This window comes from Haliotis rufescens, unplaced genomic scaffold (assembly GCF_023055435.1).
Source record: "Haliotis rufescens isolate VD_foot unplaced genomic scaffold, xgHalRufe1.0.p SCAF_2, whole genome shotgun sequence".
Taxonomy (NCBI): Eukaryota; Metazoa; Mollusca; class Gastropoda; order Lepetellida; family Haliotidae; genus Haliotis; species Haliotis rufescens.
Window position 1 is genome coordinate 31986199 of NW_025963890.1, and position 21694 is coordinate 32007892.

Genomic DNA, 21694 nt, shown 5'->3' on the forward strand with positions numbered 1-21694 from the left:
CGCCCCTAGTTACGTCACTACCCATGCTTATACCTCCCTCATTCCTTACTATGATCCACCAGAGACCATATAATATTCTATTATATGGTCTCTGGATCCACAATGTCCTTACAGTTTTCCCTACCACACTTTTCTGTCACAAAAATCATCCGACAAATTATTAAATCCCATGTCATTCACGCGCAACCGCGAGTTCGACGCCTGACGCCTGGAAACGTGTTCATTTCGCCCCATATCAGCTCATTCCTCACCACTCGGTATCTTGTAGATTACGGATTGGGTCGAGTGTGCCAAATGGCATCGGCATCACTCGTAAGCTTTTGTAGACTAAAGTAACGGAGACACCCCTTCGTGACCAACTTGTGTTATTCCGGGACAAGCCGAATAGCGACTCTCGTTGGCATTTTGACAACTGGGTTTCGTCTAAGCACAAACAGGCATAGCTAAAAGAATATTGTCAACTCGTTGCGTAATGATTAAGGTAATATACCGCTCGATGCCGAGTTATAGTGCAGGTTACGGAAAGGGGCGAGTGGTGACGAATGGTAGACACCATGTCAACCCGTGACCTTCGTAAGTGTCCGTCACCTATTCGACCCTTTTCGTTCACTTCCGTCTTAGGCATGACTAGGTAAATTTGCTCTTAGTTTCACAGTGTTGACGTACATACGAAATGCGAAATGCAGGAAGGGAATTGCGAGAGAACGCCATGATATAGCGAGGGTACTGCAACTATAGCGACGGCACGCGAATGTTATTTCGAGGGGACGCTGTCATATGGCGAGGAATGCGATAGTGTAGCGTGCGATTGGACGTGATAGTATTGAGAGACAAAGTTATATTGCGAGGGACCCTTGTACGTTTTTTTAACCATGGCAGCTAGGAGATTCCTCAACAACGTGTGATATACTGTTTAATGCAGTGATGCTTATGAAAAGGCATTTGCCATGATATATTGCTTATGTTTCCTCCATGTCTTGCATTTCAGGTGGTAAGGAAAGCCATGTAATGTTGAGCAATTGTTTCCAAACACTAAGACGCACGCACGCACACGCGCGCACGCACACACACGCACACACACGCACGCACACACACACACACCACACACGCGCACACACACACACACACACACACAAACACACACACTAAATCTAAATTCTAAACTAATCTGCACAATAAAACTGCTACTGAAATAGATAAAGCAACTTTCGGCATGTGCCACTTGACAATCCGGGATTCGGAAGGCTAAAGTAATTGATTTTCAGGTCTATTGAACTGAATAGAACTTAGGAAAGCTTTTGACCTCACATGATATACTGTACACCGATGACGTAATAACACAAACATATGTGCTATATACATATGGTGATTGATCGATAACTGGACCAATCCTTTAAACTGGACGCCATACCTTCATTTTTTTCATTTAGAGCGTAACTGTAATATTGTTGTTAATTCTTGTCATTTGACAATACAAATATATTCCTTGATATAGATCCTGTTCTATTTATAATACATATGTAATGGACAATATTTAAGGGAACCCCCTGCCATTTCAGCTGTAAGAATACAACTCGCCTCAAAATTTGCATATTGCACATAGTGGTAACTGGCATGTGCCAATAAACGTCACGACCCGTGAAGATCCGTGGTAGAATAGGTCTTCAGCAACCCATACTTGCCGTAAAAGGCGACTATGCTTGTCACTAACGGGATCGGGTTGTCAGGGTAGCTGACTTGGTTGATGCATGTCATCGTTTCCCAATTGTGTAGATAGATGTTCATGATATCAATCAATTGATTGTCTGGTCTCGACTCGATTATTTACAGACTGTCGTCATATAGCTGGAATATTGCTGAGCGCGGCGTTAAACAACAAACAAACAAACAATAAACATCACAGCCACATGGTTCATTGATCGGCTGCAAAGAAGGTATGAAGAGGTATTATCCGGCAGCAGTCTAAGAGCATGATAGGTACGGTACTGGGAGCATCATGGTCTGAGTTAGCATCACATACGATAATAGAGGTAAAAGTCTGAGACCTGCATCACTTCGGTCTTTCCTCCCACATTTAGCTGACACTGGACACTTATAACTGGAGAACTGTTAAAAGCAGCGTTACACCTAACACACTCACTCACTCGCTCACATACGATAACAGGACGGATCTGATTATCGTTAATGGGAACGTGACTGGTCCAGTTATGTTGACCAAACTGTATGTGCAGTGGCCATCCCACTTGCCCAGTGTGGCTCAGAACTTGAGTTCCAAGATGACAGTGCACATCCCCACAGAGCTCGTGTTGCGGTCGACTGTTTGAGGAAGCAAGGGCTCACAACATTGACCCGGTCAGCCATATCCCCAGAAAGGTCAACGATTGAACATTTTTTGAATGTTCTGGGATGAAGGGTTTGCATCCGACCTCATCGTCCCAAGAATCTGCAACGGCTTGTGCAGGCCTCACAAGAGGAATGGTAAAGGATACCACGGAAGACAATCTTGTGTTTGTTATTCAGTATACCCAGAAGCTGATGTGTCTGCATCGATGCTTTCGGGACATGGGCCCTACTATGAAGATTGAATTCCACACATCATTTCTTTACATATTATTTCTGTATAAATTTAAATAGTGTTCCTGGTATATGTTTATGTTGTACTTTGAACCAAGTGAAGGTAAATGGGGCTTTAATGGGAAGTTCACATCACAGTAAACAGCTGTTTCAGTCACATCACAGTAAATAGCTGTTTCAGACACATCGCAGTAAAAAGCTGTTTCAGTCACCTCGCAGTAAACAGCTGTTTCAGTCACCTCGCAGAAAACAGCTGTTTCAGTCACATCGCAGTAAACAGCTGTTTCAGTCACATCGCAGAAAACAGCTGTTTCAGTCACATCGCAGTAAACAGCTGTTTCAGTCACATCGTAGAAAACCGCTGTTTCAGTCACATCGTAGAAAACCGCTGTTTCAGTCACATCACAGTAAATAGCTGTTTCCGTCACATCACAGTAAACAGCTGTTTCAGTCACATCGCAGTAAACAGCCGTTTCAGTCACATCGCAGTAAACAGCCGTTTCAGTCACATCGCAGTAAACAGCTGTTTCAGTAACATCGCAGTAAACAGCTGTTTCAGTCACATCGCAGTAAACAGCTGTTTCAGTCACATCGCAGTAAACAGCTGTTTCAGTCACATCGCAGAAAACAGCTGTTTCCGTCACATCACAGTAAACAGCTGTTTCAGTCACATCGCAGTAAACAGCTGTTTCAGTCACATCGTAGAAAACCGCTGTTTCAGTCACATCACAGTAAATAGCTGTTTCAGTCACATCACAGTAAACAGCTGTTTCAGTCACATCACAGTAAATAGCTGTTTCCGTCACATCACAGTAAACAGCTGTTTCAGTCACATCGCAGTAAAGAGCTGTTTCAGTCACATCACAGTAAATAGCTGTTTCCGTCACATCACAGTAAACAGCTGTTTCAGTCACATCGCAGTAAACAGCTGTTTCAGTCACATCGTAGAAAATAGCTGTTTCAGTTACATCACAATAAATAGTTGTTTCAGTCACATCACAGTATACAGCTGTTTCAGTCACATCACAATAAATAGTTGTTTCAGTCACATCATAGTAAACAGCTGTTTCAGTCACATCACAGTAAACAGCTGTTTCAGTCACACCGTAGAAAACATCTGTTTCAGTTACATCACAGTAAACATCTGTTTCAGTCACATCACAGCAGGACGAACGGAGTCAATAACCTTGTCCAAGGACACAACACACTGACTTGCATGAAATGGCCTCTTGAAATAGAAGAGTAGAAATGATTATTATATATAAGAGTTAAGACATACTGTTTCTCCTGCGCATGTCACTCTGTCAGAGATTATGGCTTTGCTCATGGAATACTCTGTATTGATGAGAATGGCCAAATTGAGGTCTTTTATTGAGGCTGAATGAAAGTTCTTTTCCAAGTAGTTGAAGGCTGAAGTGGGTTTTGTACATAACATCGTGAGCTTTGTGTTTGGTTTCTATTGAAAACCGGCTCCACCCTTCCCCACCCCACCGTCCCCTTTAATATCCAAATTCTTATAAAAGTTAGAAATAAGCTTGAAATATTGATCACAGCAGCAATAAATGACTTGTTGGATCTACAATACTTCCCAAATTATTAATGTTAATCACTCTGACTACTTTACTGAAGAATGTACAGCTTGTTGAAGTGACTGTTATTTCTCCACCAGACTATTATAACCACGAGCATCACCTCTGCCAAGATGAACCTGCAGCTGCCATGATACACTGACTCTGAACTCCTTGGTTCTGTGCTGCGTGGTTGGGGGCGGCCCTTGTACTATGCCCTGAATATTTGAGGAGTCTGTACCAGCAGCTGCCAGTTCTAATCTAAGCCATCTAGAAATAGTCTCCATAGTCACTGCTCGATCAGTAGCAATAAAACTCATACTAATAGCTTGTCCTCTTGCAATTACTCAGTTCTAGATAATTAAGTATCTTGACAATGTTGGGTGGTTGGTTGTTTAACGCCCACTCAGCAATATTCCAGCTATATGACGGCGATCTGTAAATAATCGAGTCTTAACCAGACAATCCAGTTATTGACATCATGAGCATCGATCCACGCAACTGGGATACGATGACTATGATTAATGATAATGTAAATGGTGTCATGTGACAACCCCTGTCTCTGCAAACACATCTTGACAAATGGCACACCATCAGATGCATCTGTTTGTGAAGAGGATGAAGATATCCTTGGAGGGTAAGACAAGTGTTCTCCATCCTTGCAGAATCAGAATCAGTGGAGATACCAACGTTCTTAATACAATTGGATACCAGTTTTTGCATGTGCCACCTCGGCAGTACCAACAGGCCCTCTGCTCTGTCCCCCCGTATCTTCTGCAACACTGGCCCCTAAACACTGAAGGGAGGAAAGACATATAAAGGGACAATCAGACAAATCATGGCTTGACTATACACTCAGGAAAGCTTCTTGCCCCCTGAAGCACTTTAATCACCTTTTGCTGCTTTCAAAGCATCATACTTTTCAATTTCCAACTGTGCAATAAATAGACAGTGGCCCAAAACACATAACTGTAACTCTAATAATCTCTGCAACATGGCAGATACATATACTGAACAACAAAAGTTCCTGTGACATGGAATAAGTTTTAATGCAAAGTTATGTTTTTTACCAAATCTGAAAACACTTTCGGTTTGCAACAGATAAAAGACTCCTGTAAGTGTTCAAATGGTTTAATTTGCCATACTGACTTCAGAAAATGCGTGATTTCATTAAAAAAACCATGAAAATGCCAAAATGTCAATTTACAAATCAATAGCGTGTGTGTCCACCTCTTGCGATGCAAGCAACAAATCTTCGTCTCATGGAATGAACCAAGCGTCGCACAATGTCCTGTGGGATATCTGTCCATATCTGCTGGAGCATGTTTCGAAGTTCCTGGAGTGTCTGTGGAACACGTGGTTGACGTCGAAGGCGCCGATCCATCTCATCCCACATGTGCTCGATTGGTGAGAGATCAGGGGAGCGAGCCGGCCAGGGGATGACATTCACGTTGTTTTGTTGAAGGGAATCCTGAACAAGTCGAGCAATATGAGGCCGGGCGTTGTCATGTTGAAAGGTAATGCCTGGGCCATGACGACGCAAAAACGGTAGAACAAGAGGGCCGATGATCTCGTCGCGGTAGCGCTCTCCATTGAGATTTCCCTCTACCACTATCAAACGCGTCCTCTGTCTTGCTGTAATCCCACCCCATACCATAACGCTGCCGCCCCCGAACCGATCTTCTTCCATGACAAAAAGATTGACGTAACGTTCACCTCGACGTCGGTACACTCGAATCCGTCCATCGCTGTGGCTGAGTTGAAAACGAGACTCGTCAGTGAATAGAACTTGTCCCCACTGCATGGCCGTCCAATGTAGACGCTGTCTGCACCACTGAGGACGTGATTGACGGTGGTTTCCTGTCAAAATGGGACGTCTGGTGGGTCTTCTGGCGACAATCCCTGCACATCTGAGGCGACGACGTACGGTTTGTGAAGATATTCGTCGAAGGCCAAGGATGCTTCTTGCAGTCACTGTTGCTGGCTGGAATCGATTTCGTAGGTGTGTTGTTCGAATCCAGTTGTCTTGTCGATTATTGGTTACGCGTGGCCTGCCACTCCGAGGATGGTCTCTGACTGCATTCGTCTGTTCGCCAATGTTGCCATAAACACCAAATGGTGTTTCTGTGGCCGTTAAATTGTCTTGCAACATCATATTGACTCGATCCTTCTTCAAGCATACCAATGGCTCGCAGATGCTCATTTTCGGACAGGCGTGTCATTTCGTAATGTTGAATAATTGCGTAATTTTGTTGTTTTTCTGAGTGGTTAGCACGATGCTAAACAATGCATATGGAATCCCGTTAACGCACACGTTATTATACCCATTCTTGGGTAGTGAAATGCATGGGGCTTGCATAAAAGTCAACTTCTGCATGGAATGCATGCTTTTCTGTAGCAGTTTTTGTGTCTTGATTCCATACATGTACTTTAATATTGGAAACCAAACTTTACTTGTTTGAAAAATACAATAAAATATTGGTGTCACAGGAACTTTTGTTGTTGAGTATATTTTGTTCTTTTTACAAATGTCCCGATAATTTTCAAGTCTTTTATTAACTTTGTTATCCATGAAAGATATAGTCATGTTCTTAGCCTCAATGGTGAAACCAAGGAACACAGTCAACTCGCATGGTTTTAACACTGACTTTTCAAAGTTTATCGAGAAACCAAGTTTCTCCAGCTTATATCTAGGGACATCTTCACTTTTCAAATATGATTAGGCTTGTCACTTTGTAGGTATGAATCATCTATGTACGGTGCTGACAGGTAATCAAGACTTTTAATCCACTGAAAACTGGCTTCACTGTTTTGTAAATATTCTTGGAGCAGATATCAACCCGAATGGCAGGTACTGATATTGGTAAGTAACACCTCTCCAAATAAATCGTAGAAACTTTCTGTCTTCAGAAATAATACTAACTGAGTAAAGGGCTTCCTTCAAGTCAATATCAAAAGGTGTAGGGCACACACCTCGTGTTCCATCTTGAAATGTGTTCTTTTATTCAATAGTTTAACCGCTTTAGATTCAAGATTTTGTTGACTTAAGATGGAGAAGGATGTTTGTCAAATACTCACTTCTTTCTTTTTCTCCCAGCCTTGTTCAACAATCCATTAATGATTCAACTTCTTTATCCACAGGTTTGAACACCTTGTACTAGTCAGCAATCTCACTGATACATTGGAATCTACCGGTATGGGCGCAGCTATGAGAGGTGACGTCACAACAACATTGTTAAGGGAGTTAAGCATGTCCTGCCTAAGGCTAAAATTAGCACAGTCTCCATTAATAACCACCTCCACGTTCCATGTCTCTTGATCAGGGTGCTACTGATTTAGTAAATTGTTTACTCTGGACATGCAAGCATCAACTTTTGCCATGTACTTCTGCTGCATAGTATGGATAGAAAGTAACATTTTTGTCATTAGTGCGCTCAACAAGAGTCACATTTATTTGAGAGCAATCTGGGTTCTCCTGTGCAGGGTTTGACCCATATTTACTTGTCACATTATCTACATGATCACAATATAGATTTCAGTCTGCCTGTCTCAAGTTTCCAAAGTTCTAGAGTTATAATTGTCATTGTTCAATCAAGAAATTATTAGAAGCTGCAGTATTAAAGTGACCAAGACAAGGCACACTATGCACAACACTGTTTCCTCACACGCAAGCTCAGGGGACTCACATGACCTGATGCTGAAGGAGAGTTAGTATCAAGACATCACTCTGTCACAAGAAATCAATAAAAAAAACACTGTAACTATATTGAAACTACGGAAACAACTTTTTATAATGTGTGAGCAATATTATCGTTGTGCAAGCATTGTCCATACAATAAATGGACATCTCCATGCTTCTCCTTGCTGACTACCTCATTGTGAACTGAACCCATGGGTTCAAGATTCTTCCCTTCAGTATTCATCCCTTACATGACTGAAGTGGGAAACCTGATGTACAGGACAAGGTTTGCGGGGAACATGACATTTACTGTCACCCGTTTGAAGCATACCAATAACTCTCTGCACAATGTTCAATACTCAGACATTGTCGCCGGTGTGAAATTGTTCCTCCTTTAAGAACCATTTGAGTCTGCACAAAGTAAAAACAGGACTATACTCTATGTCGTTAATAGAAACCAAATGGGTCTACAAACACTAAGAGCCCACAGTATCAACTAGAGAGTATAGTTCACCATATTGCTTTGAAACGTTTGGCCAAGCAAGAAACAGACTCAACTAAATCAGAAATAAATCGTGTGAAAAGCAGTTCTATACGAAGTTCGAGGAGTAACAGTCAAGATAGATATTATTCAACGATCACACGAAGTGTTAAATAGGAAGTTCCGAGATGTTGCAGAGCATATGACAGAAACTATGTCAAGATTATCTGGAAAACGAGAGCAGGTGCAACAACCTTATTTTCTACATGGAAAGACAATGAAGGGGAAACATGTACAGCTTGTAAAGAAATTGTGACACATTATGACAGAGAAGTTAATGTTAACAGAAACTATAAATATTCATAGAGAACTCACAGAATTATGCAGGGAAAGTTGTTATTGTGAGGTTGGCATATGAAAAGGTCAAACATCTTAAGTCCTTAAATGTGCAGGTCTGTACCTCAGTGAAGATGTCTCGCCCTTAGTAATACAGAAAAAAAGGCTTGTTCCCTTGATGATTCAGGCGAGGGAATCCGAAATCAATGCCTTTCGTCGTTGTATATCCAGAACTCCATTTATAATTACTCCTATGACGTGAGTGTAGACAGTCTAATAGTGCTGAAACTAACATGGACCTGCCTCAACAGAGGTAGGGCGCCTGGTCCAACAATGACTAACATATATTGAACCAAGTATTGAACTCAAAATTACAACACAGAAAATTAAAGGGCCTTAAACAGAAGTTAGCGGAGGATGACCATAGTACCTTTTGCATTAAGGGTCATATTATTAATGGGTTTATCGAAATTACGGAATAATGCATGGTGAGGATATTTCCACCATTTTAATATCATCAACATTGTATTAACAGAGGAGGGATTGCTCTGGTGATATCAAGAAGACATGGGTAGACTTTTCCGCTTCCATTTTCATTGCTTGACTTTGGAGAGGCTATTTTATTTGTATGTATATATATTCATCTGGAAAGATCCTCTGTGATACAAGGTCTACAAGGGAATATTTGATACGAGAGGCATTAAAACGGCATCAAACACTTTGTTCGTCAAATAATATTTACATTAAAATAATTTCCCAAAAATATTTAATCAACACCGGCATGTTTAAAACAATATGAACAATATTGGTTTCAATTCATTTCCTTTTTCACATCTTAAACCATGTTTTTGACTGCTATGGTACAGTGCGCGACATTAGATGGAACCCATCCTCTGACAAGGTGTCCAGGATCGGATGGCATTCCGGGATGTGCAGTTCAGTGATGTATTTGATGTGTTGAGACATTTGGTGACATAGTGTCCACAACATAAATACAGTGGCATCGAACATGTTAGTTCAACTTCACTGATGTACAAAATACCAATAAACTTAAAATGTGACAGTCCAGAAAATATATGTTTCCTAAATGTTATCCACGTGGCTGTGGCTAAAGAGGGCATACGTGCACTTTCCACTGTTTCCCACCGACTTTCCTCCGGTTCTTATCAAAGTTATTTCATCGAAATAGTTCGTTCTATGTTGTGGGTGCTACCATTTAGAACTTAATGTAACATAATGTGTGTGTTCCTCAGGTTGAAGTGTGGTATGATGATAATACCAACAACAGTGCAATACTGCTGGACATTTTGTCACATGTTTATAAAAAATACATAATTCATCACAATAAACAACAGGACCTTTATAAATCGTAGATTAATAAAACAAAAACATAAATATACATGAGCTTAAGAAAAGGGATGTACACATCTTAGACTATGTTTCCACTCAAACTCTGCAAATTATTTCCTTGCTTGGGAATCTCATATTTAGTATATCCGTTCAGAAATCAGGAATGTCAAAGAGCGAAAAGTTTGAATTTTCTTGTGAACAAAGCTGTGTCTTCCACTGTCATATGTAAAGCTGTTTTAGGACATGATGCAAGCTGAACATGAATGAGTGAGTAACTATTGCTTTACGCCATATGAGCAGTAAGGCAGCTACTCAACAAGTGTTAAACATCAGTAAACAGGTTCCATGTGCGTCTTTTACACATCTCACTTAAAATTCTTCGCAGCAAGATCGATAACTAATGCTGGTCGGTGACTTGTATTGACTGTGTAAGCACTTTGAACAATATTTAAGTCATACCAGGGCTTGTGGGCTTAGTGTGGGAGGAAAGTCCGAAGTGGTAAGATATTGGCACACCTTAGCATAGCGACCCCACCCACCACCAGACATATTGTTTTCAGAAATACTGTGAAAAATACTTCCTTTGGTATACTCCTACTGCAACCCAACTTTGTAAAAATAGCATCAGTACGAAAGGGGCATTAAGTGCAGGAACTCAAAGTTAACACATGTTGATCCCAAATAAATTTCTCTTACCCACCTAGACACACATTGTTTTCATTAAATAGTTTGAATACTTTCTTTGGTATGCACTACTCCTAATGCGACCCCACTTTGTACAAATAGCATCACCTAATTTCTCTTAGTTTTCTCGGGGCGGTCGGGTAGCTTAGTGGTTAAAGCGTTCGCTCGTCACGCAGAAGACCCGGGTTCGATTCCTGACATGGGTACGATATATGAAGCCCATTTCTGGTGTCCCCCGCCGTGATATTGCTGTAATGTTGCTAAAAGCGGCGTAAAACCACACTCACTCACTTAGCGTTACTGTTCGAATACCACACTGAACAGTTTTCATTCACATTATCCTTGGCTATTTATAACTACATTTACAAAATCTGCAGTAGATAATGTTACATTGGGAGTATTGTTATTGTAAATCACAATTACACTAAGAAAACTTAACAATCTAACGCTGCTTAACACTCAAGTCACACACTAACTGGTAACTGGCAACAGTGGCCAGCCATGACATGTATATTGCTGTGTGCCCTACCTCATAAACTTGTTATCAGTGCAGGGTCAGTCAAACAAACGGCCTGGGGGACACCTACTTGAGGCTAACTTCGTTACCAAATACAAAAACTAAGCCTTTTATCAAACGCACCAGCGACTCTGGTCGGTTGTACCTAAACACTGTTCAGTTAACATTTCCTTGCCAGTTCCTGATAGACTGTTCTATTTGTGGTAAATTGTAAAAATGGCTGCTGCCAGTAAATCCCGTAAATTCCTTCTGCACCTGAAACTGTCAAAGAGAGAGAATTTCCTACACGACCACGAACTCTATGAGATGATGCGCTCTCGTCAGCTGTATAATGTGCACAATGACCTCAGGAAAAAACTAGGACGTACTATCAGAGGCATACAGGATGCAGAAAGGGTCCATGTTGCAAACATTGAATCTCAAAGGATACTTTTTCTCCAACGAGCAGCAAGAAAGGCGAAAGCGAGATTGCGTTTGACAAGCGTAAACGAGAAATCGCCACAGTATTCGCCTGCAGTCAACAAAGGTGGATATAGTGTGGACAATGCCTCACACAGAGATCCAGGAATGGCTGATGTACTCAATCCTCACGAATACAGAAGCACAACCATATATCATTCCAAAATGAAGAAACTCTCTTGTGAAATGAGCTATGCTATGAATCATTCAGACAAAATACATGAGCAACGCTTTTCTACCAAGGGCACACGTTCATCCCAGCCAGAATTACATGAACGAGAATCGGTCAACTGCAACAACAGAGGACCGACTAAAGTTTATGAGAGTAAGGACACAGTCCATGAACTCTGTAAGTTTCAGTTGATGCGCAGTTCACGATTACAGACCATTCGAGAATATACGCAACTTCTGGACAAGCGAGTGCGTGAGTTCCGATGTGCCTACATAACAGACATCCAAAGAACTGCCAACTTACTAAAGTAGGCAACATTGATACACACATAGTTCTACTGATACAGTGTATATATGTATAACTTTTGGACCTATTGGATGCCAAATACATAGGTTATCAAGGTGTGCTTTTTCTATTGGTTTATAGTGAAATGTGTGGTAGATATGGATTGTATTTATTAAAGATATCAAATATATTTTAAAGACGCCTTGAATTCTGACAATTATATATTGAGACAGTTCACCACAATAATAAGGGGCGGACAGTTTGTTTTACTTGGTCAAAATGCACGTTGAGAAAGCTATGTGACTTCCTGGTTCAGAATCAACTGCAACAAGAATAGCATGAGGTCACCATAATGATTCACCAAGCCTCAATGTGTTACTGGTATTCTGCATTCACGGCCAACGTCTGTGGCCTCCAATGAGTAGCAACTATCACTTGACAAGTGCTAATGCAATATTTGCCTTGTAACAGTTTAATAATTGTATTCCAGTTGTTACATATTTTACCTATATTATTATATCTGTGTCACAGATTGTTGTTTCTTTTATAAAACGCTGTTGTGCTGGTTGGGCGTCTTTGGGGGATATTTAACATTGAAGGTGATCCTAGTTAGGTCATTGAGGTTAGTTACCTCTCCAAATTTATATCCCATATATCATGCTTTGGTATGCTTCTTGCATTAACGTTTGCACAGCCAGCACCCACAGTCTCTTATTGTTATGGTCTTCAGCAACCCGTGCTTGTTGCGACTATGTTTGTTGTAAGAGGCAACTAAAGGGGTCAGGCTCGCTGACTTGGTTGATGCATGTCATCGTATCCCAATTGTGTCGATCGATACTCATGATATCAATCACTGGATTGTCTGGTGATGACTCGATTATTTACAGACTGCCGTCATATTGCCTGAACATTGCTGAGTGCGGCGTTAAACAACAAACAAACAAACAATTCTTATTGGTATGCTTTAATGTGTTTGTGGCAAACAAAGTTATTGGTACTTCTAGTCTGGATTTAATCCGGTTTCTGAAAACACATGCTTATTTTATTAGAATTCTGAAACAGAATTCCCGTTGTTCTGGCCGTTGTTCGTTTGTAACCATTTTTGTACTTCCAGTTTTAATGGAATTTGTAATTACGAAAACAGATGCTGATTACATTTAAAAGCAATTCAAACGAGGAAGTATTGTGGCTGATATTGTGTGTACTATCAATACACATTAGATAGAATAACGTTTAGGAGAATGAAGGGGATACAAGTATACAAGTGCTAAGTCAAAAAGAATTTAGTAGAAGGAACGACAAATGCAAATATGTAATGATGTTATCAGCTTAGATTTATTGTATCTGGTGAACTCGAATTTACTTTATATATATTCCTTTTCAGATTTTACTTTTTTGAAGCAGGTGAATTGAACATAAAATACTGAAACATTTTTGTTGTTATTTTTTTATTGTTCTCCGGGATGTACTGGAGTTACATAAAGAGGTGAAAAGATGCATTTGAAGTATAAGTACAAAACTACAAACATTTTGGTGATAAGTGGACTTTTCAATAGTTGAGGTAATTATTTCCTAGCTAACATCATCAACAGTGAAAGCATTCAAGATGATTCTACTGTATTGGCTACAAAAGGAAAATCCAGATAGTTACATGTTTAGATGTACTTGGAAGTGGTTAAGTCCATTATATTTGAGAAGATTTACACTCACATGCATGCAGTGTTATATGAAACCTTCATCGAACAGACAAGAATGAGCAGTGCCTGTGTGGATATACCTTTTTTCACAAATACCCATAAAGTATTTGTTAAAGGTGCCTTAAACAAACAAAAACCAGATCCACGTTTTGTCTTCGCCAAACGCCAGTGCAATTAATTTGTTGAGTGTTAAGTTAAATTCATTCACAATTATAAGAAAAGATTCATTCTGAGCTCCATCAGATGTCACCTATTTGCAAATGTGAGAATATTGTTCAATAAAATGAAGAATTAAATAAAAAAAATACTATCCGAGTTTTTTAAAAGTAATAGGTGTATATTAAATGCAAAATATATAACTGCCCCACATATTAAATTCACTCAGAATAATAAGTACAATAACCGCAAAAACAGCGACAAAAACGAATGTATTGAACGTGCTTGTGAAATAGATATTTGTTTACGCCAGAGCACAATCTCAGTCGTAGCCCGATGTTTACAATTACAGGTCAAGTCAGAATGAAATGACTGACAATACTCGACATTAGCCAATCAGGAGACAGTTTTCTCGAGTTGTACAGCACTAGTTTCAAACTGGAAACTTCTATTCCAGACTTTGCTTTGAAAAATACTTAGACAAAATTCTCGATTCAAAATTTATAAACTGAACAAAAAAACATTCTGGAATGTCTAATAGATTTCCTAAACGGTATGGCTTTACTTCCCACGCCTATGTAAAGTCTGTTCAGATGTTTTTTTCCCTTTGAAGCGAGAGATAGACCGTGATTTTGACAGAATCAGTCGTAAAGCCAGTAAATGTTGTTTGCCTGGTACTCCGTGTTAACCTTTTCGAGGTTGCGACTGTAAGTTTCCTGATCTGGTAAGGGACCCTCTGAATTGTGGGATGAAAGGTCGTTCTGACGTGACCCGTAAAGGGATGTCCTCATTGGTTAGCTGTAGCAAGAACTGAGATCTGATTTTAATGAGATTGCACAGAGCATTGGTTTGCAGGTATATAAGTTGGAAAACTTTTAGGAATGAGTCCCTCAAAATCTTGCGGTCTCGACCTTGTCCAGCATGGTTACTTAAACCAGAGACCATATACCGGTATATGGTATCTGCTTAAACAGTATCAAGGTGTTCTCTTGCCAAACCTCACTTCAACAGTACATCAGTCCCTGTCTCAAAACAAGGTTCCTCCAGCACTGAAAGAAGTGCTGATCATGCCTGTACTGAAAAGGCATCACGAGATGGAAAAGTTCTTAAACACTATCGTCTCAAATCAACCCTTCCTTTCCAAGTTGATTAAGTGGATAGTAGCGACTACACTGCATAAACACATGCATTACAACAATCTTGAAATTTCCTGCAATCAGCACAGAAACAGTTTTGCTACGTGTACAAAATTACCAAGTTGGTAGTTGTTCAAGTTGCTGATTCCAGGGTATCGGCGATTCTGTTCTTCTTGGATCTGTAAGCATTTGACACAATGGACTACTCAACACTCATCAGGAAGCTACATTCGGAGAGGTGGGTGTTACTGGTGAGGCTCTATCATGGTTGACATCTCATCTTAAAGGACGCCACCATTCAGAGATAATTCATAATTCAGTGAGTGAGATCAGATACAAGCGAACTGAAATTTGGAGTGGCACGGAGATCTGTTCTTGGGCCAAAACTTTTCTCCATATACACCCTATAAGTTGGGAGAATTGCAAGATCACATGATGTCAGTTTCCATCTGTATGCTGATGATACACAGCTCTATCTAAGACTCAAACCATTGTCACCATCATCGGTTAGTGAGACATCCCAGAAAGTTCAATTACGACAAACTTTCTCAAATTGATGACAAACTGAAATCTGATCGAAAGTTCAAAACTAATGCCGCCCAAAGATTCAATTTCCCAATATAGGGGTTAAGGACAGTATTGTTCAACCAAGCACTCATGCAGGACATCTAGGCGGATCCCTGATTCAACATTCAGCTTGAGAAACCAAGTGAATAACATCTGCAAAAGTGCATACCATCAGATAACGAATATCCGACAAATCAGGATATATGTGGACAAAAACTCTGTCAAATGCTTAGTCCATGCATTCGTCACTTGAAGGTCAGAGTTTTAGTCTGGTCATTTTGGTCGAAACCTCAAGAAAATTGCAACAGAATTAATTCATACTTTATGTTATTTGGTAGCATGTCAGCTTTCAGGAAAAAAAAAGTCTACCAAAATCAACTCATGGGAATGACCTTTCTCAAGGTCACAAGATATAGGCCTATATAAGTCGTATTTTCGTATTCTTGGATATTTGTAGGAAGGAAGAGATTCAAATTTATTATAGTTTTCTTTCTAATATAACTAAATAAAAGAACAATCTGGGTGTACAACTTTTATTTACTTTATAAAAAATATCACAGGGACAATTTAATTCATTGTAATAGTTTAAGGTCAAATAGAGGACATATATGAAGAGTGGCCGAGAAGTTAAATGTTGCCATAGATTTTCAAATATTGGAATGAAGTCATACATATTATATTCAAATGTAAGATAATCACACTTCATATATCATTTTAAGAACTTAATGTACTAATTGTGGAGGAAATGATTTTGATAAGTCAAGTGTCCTTCAATACAAGTTTTACAATTTCGTACAAGTAATACTATTTTGTCCGTAGAAACGGGTCGTGGCAGAATGTTCCTTTGAATGAGACTCTGCCCGAATTGTGACTCGCGTACAAGGGGAAATGAATATCATATGTTCCAGTATACTTGTTTTAGATTTGAAAGAAAATTATTACCAAACTATTGTCGTATAAATCCCGACTTTTATAAACTCCGATGCTTATTCACAACTACTGATAGTTGAACACTCATTCGTGTAAGTAAGTATATTGGTTGCATATTTCAGAAGTTACATATTTTTTTTGTATAATGCCGCACTCAGCAATATTGCAGCTATATGACGGCGGCCAGTAAATAATCGAGTCTGAACCAGACAATCCAGTGATTGACATCATGAGCAGCGATCCATGCAATTGGGATCGATGACATGCATCAACCAAGTCAGCGAGTCTGACCACCCGAACCCGTTAGTAGTCGCCTTTAACGACAAGCACAGTCGCCTTTTACGGCAAGTACATATGATACTGTGATGTTGTTGTGCTAGATGTAAATAATATAACGTAGCTGTAGTCTCGAAAGATAATCCAGTAATAAAACACTTAGAGAACAATAATCATCTTTAATGTCAATTATATCATGTATGCTATTTCTCATATCACTTTAATACATTGTAATTTGTATGCGTATCATATTTGGGAGAGGCAAAATTTGCTTGTTTGCCAATCCCTCCACTTTATGGAAATAAATATGTTAATATCATAAAGAACTGGAACTTGGTAACGCATGGGTAGTTTGCCGACTATAGTCCATTCTGGTGAAAGGGGCCCCGGCGAAACTCATGTCAGCCGGTTATCTATTACTGTCGCTGACACGCTGAGTGAACACAGGCTATACTGACTATAGATTCAATTTGAGTATAAGTACAAGATAATCATAGACTATTGCATAGCATAGCAATATGGCAAACGCTCAAGTGAGTGAGTGAGTATGGTTTCACGCCGCTTTTAGCAATATTCCAGTTATATCAAGACGGGGGACACCTGAGTGAGTGAGTTGGGTTTGACGCCGCTTTTGACATTATTCCAGTTATATCACCGCGTGTCAGCTTAATGTGGAAGGAAAGCCCGAAGTGATGCAGGTCTTAGACGTTTACCTCTTCGGTGAAACCCATGAGCACGGGTATGGTGCTGACAAACCTAAAAACGTAATTGGGGCGAACCGGGATTCGAACCCACAATCACAAGTTTCTGGCGTGCCCAAGGGACGCAACTCTGCACAGCGAATCGCGGCGCCTTGGACGATTGGGCCACCCGTGCCCCCGAGAGCAATCTCATTAAAGGTTCATTCTCCACTAAGTTTGAATATTTACATAATTTGGTGTCTTTGTGTCATCAAAAAAATGCACGCTGAGTTATGTATGGCAAATTGTTCTTAAAATGTGTATGGTAGCCCTATATATTAGGAGCACATCAAAATCCACCTGTATTGATGATATGAAAGCTATATGATGACCAAACGTAACCTTATTTGTCATTATTTATCGTGTCACCGGTTACATGTATCTCAGTGTAAACGCCCTGGTGGGATTATTTTACTGATTATCTGTGACTGCAAGTACCTAGATTTGGATAAACATTGCAATAAATAAGTTTTATGAACAATTGAGCCGCAAATCCGCGAAGTTTGGAATTTTTTCACTTCAGTTTCTATGTCTTAACATACCCGACCAGATACGTTACTCTTTTTGAGATTCCTGTTAAGAAATACATGAAATCATTGGGGTATTGCTGATAGGGGGTTTGTGTAGGTTATAATATTGACTAGATCGTTGCAATAGCACTTGGGTATTTAGCTTGCGGTCAAAAGCACTGGTGGTCAATATTTTGCTGAGAAAAGGAAAGGTACTTGAGATTTTGACCAAATACGTTACCACAATACCAAATATAGAGCCACGTGTTACCGAATAACTACACTGAATAACTACACATACCACTTGGCCTTATTTTAAACATAGAAAAATATCTGACCGCTGGACCATTTCATAGTTTTTACATTTCTTTATTAGCCAAACCAGATACGTTCCAACCAGATACGTGACCAAAATCGGATATTTGAATTTTGCGCGTTAATGAGTCTCGGCAGCAGCGTGATTTGATGAGACGTCGTCTGCTAGCACACTTCCGGCTGTCAATAGAAATAACAAGACACAATTTGGCAACACTTGGTAAGTATCCATGTTAATCTTAACTACCTAAATGTCATCTTTCATTTGCACTGAAAGGAAGGTATACCTTACTTCTTTTGCAATAGTTTTGTCAACTGTTCCAATCACTAATTTGAAGTAGATGCACCAATTTAATTTCCGTTGAGGGGCAGTTATCCTGTGATAGACAACTGATGGTAACGTATCTGGTTTCACTGGTAACGTATCTGGAATCATTGGTAACGTATTTGGTTTAAGACAGTTACCAATTGATTTTTGGATTTTAACAGATTTTAAGATGATTTTATGTAATTGTGTTATGTTATATAATGTCAATGCTTCATTTCAGGCCAATCATGAGCAAGTCACGTGCAGAGATCCAAAAAGCTTACCGGGATCGCAAGAAGCAAAATGACATGACTTATATGGAAAAGGAAAGGCTCCGACAAACCAAATATCGGGTTCCTGTTGGCATGCTGTCAAAGGCGAAGTTAAAAGCTTGTTGTCTCATAGATAAAGAGTACTCCACGAGGTACAGGTTGAAAAAGCAGAAGCGCAAGCAGGCAGTTGCAAATGCAGTCAATGTTGTGGAACCAACTTCATCACATGGGTCACTTCAATCCAGCGATATTGACCAATCAGCTGAAGTCACCAGTACATCTGAGTCTGTAACTTCATCCACTCTGAAATCTCCACAGACAAGATCACGGGGGACAAACCGTTTGCTTGTGCAACTTCCATTCCCTGTGAGATCTCCGACTTGTATGCGACGATCCAAGGCACTGGCACGGGCAAGAAATGAAATTTGTAAATTGAAGTCTCAACTTGAAACCCATCAGAAAAGTTCAAGGCGTTTCCAAAAACGATATGAACGACTGTTAAAGCGCAAAAACAAAATGGTACCTGGATGTACTTCGGACAACAAAGAGGTTCTTACTCCCAAGTCCAAGACATTACATGACATTAAAAAGTCTGGGATTAGCCCCCGGTCATTGCCAAAATCAGTGGTCCGTCAGCTGCAGATTGGAAACTCATTGGTGTCAGAAATTAGAGCTGCCCACACGGAAAACACTTCACAGAAGCAAAGATCATTCGTCAACACAGTTGTTAGTGGCCGTATTGTGAAGAAATATAGATGTATTAGATACCTAACAAAAGCTACAGGCATAACACGCCATGAATTCAGTGTAACAGGAGGCAAGAAATTGCTCATTACATCTAAGCGTCAACGGTTGACACACTTGAAGATGGAACTACAAAATCAAATCACTTCTTTTTTGGAGAAGGATGAGATCAGTAGGTGTATGCCTGGGAAAAGGGATGTCACAAAATCAAATGGCGAGAAGAAACAAACAAGAATCTTGAACGATTATCTTGGTAACACACATGAACGGTTCCTGGCAGACTATCCTGATGTAAAGATATCCTATTCGGCTTTCTGTAAGATGCGGCCAAAGCACATCCAAGTCACATCTCTGTTATCAAGGAACAAATGCCTGTGCACGAAGCACCAGAATATGGCTTTAAAGCTCAAATGCCTCTCATCACTAGGTATCAAAACCTCGCCTAATCCAGAAGTTGTTGGTAGGTCGGTGTCTCTTGATGACATGAAGGACATGTTGACAGGTGTTCAAGATGATGTGCCAGTTGAATATGAGGAATGGAGAAGTGTTGAGGTTGGAGGCAAGAAAAAAATGAGAATAGTAAAGGTTTCTCAAAGCAAAGATCAATTTATTCAAATGATGTTACAGCAGTATCAGATGTTCTTGGAACATATTGCCCGTGTGGCTGATCAGTATAAATCTCTGCATGAACTGAAATTGAATTTACCGGAAGATCACATTATCATCCAAATGGACTTTGCAGAAAATTTCCTATGTCAAACTAATGATGAGATCCAATCAGCATACTGGAATGCAACAGCAGCAACAATCCATCCAGTAGTGATTTACCACAAATCAATGCAAGGAGCATGTGCGCACACCAATCTTGCATTTGTGTCGGATGTGAATCATCATAATCCATCGGCTGTACTCGCTATATTGAAAAAGCTAGTCCCACATGTTCACAGCAAATTCAGCAAAGCCAAAATGATCCACTACTGGACAGATAGTCCCTCTTCCCAGTACAGGAACCGGTTTATATTCACCATCATTTCACAGCATTTTGAACTTTTTGGTATAGAAGCTAGGTGGAATTATTTCGAGGCAGGCCATGGCAAGGGGCCATGTGATGGCATTGGCGGCACGTGTAAACGTATGGCAGCCCAAGCAATAAAGCAAGGAAAAACAACAATACAAGATGGTCGAGACTTCTACAAGTGGGCAAGACAAAATGAGAAATCAATAGAGTACCAATTCTACACTCAAGAGGACTATGATGAAGCGACGTTGTATCTTTCTAAGATGACAACTAAGCCTCTCAAAGGAACCATGAAGCTCCATGCTGTAAAGACCACTGGAGATGGTAAAATCAGCATCCGGGATACGTCTTGTTATTGTTTGGGATGTTTGCACTGGTCTACACCATGTCAAGGATGGACTGAACGTTCCCTGGTTGAACCAGTGAAAACCATCAACGATGTTGAAAGTGATCATGAGATTATTCAACCAAGTTCAACTGATGATGCTCCTGAATCAGATAATGTTGTACCCAACAATCTGGAGATTGTCCCACCATTCATTCCTACAGTTGGAGAGTTTGTTGCAGCTACCTACGACAACCACTGGTATGTAGGTAGATTTCTTGAGGTAGATGCGACCAACTCGGATGCTTTAATAACATTTATGTCCAAGCATGACGCCAGTGGCAAAACCCATTTGCAGTGGCCCTCAAAATCAGATGAAATCTGGATCCCATTTAGTAAAATAATCATGTCTGTATCCGAGCCACTGCCTGTTGGAAGGTCAAAAAGGTACAACACATTGTCAACTGAAGATTTCGAATCCATCCTTCAGTTTGTAAATACGAAGTGAACAAATGGATTTCGCAGCCAGATACGTTACCATGTGGTGTAGGACTCTTATTTTGTTAAATGCGGCACAGAATGTTTTCAACTTTTTTC

General features: G+C 40.1%; 2 protein-coding genes across 2 annotated transcripts in view; both read right to left on the reverse strand.

Annotated features, from left to right (window-relative positions):
* Positions 1 to 2257: 2257 nt before the first annotated feature.
* LOC125381921 lies at positions 2258 to 4429 on the reverse strand. Its single transcript, XM_048399280.1, has 3 exons — positions 4267 to 4429; positions 2711 to 3529; positions 2258 to 2316 (listed from the first exon to the last, which is right to left on the reverse strand). The coding sequence occupies exons 1-3, from the start codon at positions 4427 to 4429 to the stop codon at positions 2258 to 2260; spliced, it is 1041 nt and encodes a 346-aa protein (XP_048255237.1).
* LOC124128662 (putative nuclease HARBI1) overlaps positions 2673 to 21694 on the reverse strand; it is a 64504-nt gene continuing 45482 nt past the window's right edge. Inside the window, exon 5 of the transcript XR_007222216.1 lies at positions 2673 to 3802. The gene's annotated coding sequence lies outside the window, so the exon portion shown is untranslated. The remainder of the gene's footprint in view (positions 3803 to 21694) is intronic.

Bases quoted from the DNA above. Each gene is read 5' to 3' on its own strand.
- LOC125381921 (XM_048399280.1), bottom strand. From the start codon at position 4,429: ATGGAGACTATTTCTAGATGGCTTAGATTAGAACTGGCAGCTGCTGGT. The intron at 3,530-4,266 runs GTGATGCTCGTG...TAACTGAAACAG, and splicing joins GCAGGTTCATCTTGGCAGAG to CTATTTTCTACGATGTGACT. The intron at 2,317-2,710 runs GTGATGTGAACT...TTCCTCAAACAG, and splicing joins GACTGAAACAGCTGTTTACT to TCGACCGCAACACGAGCTCT.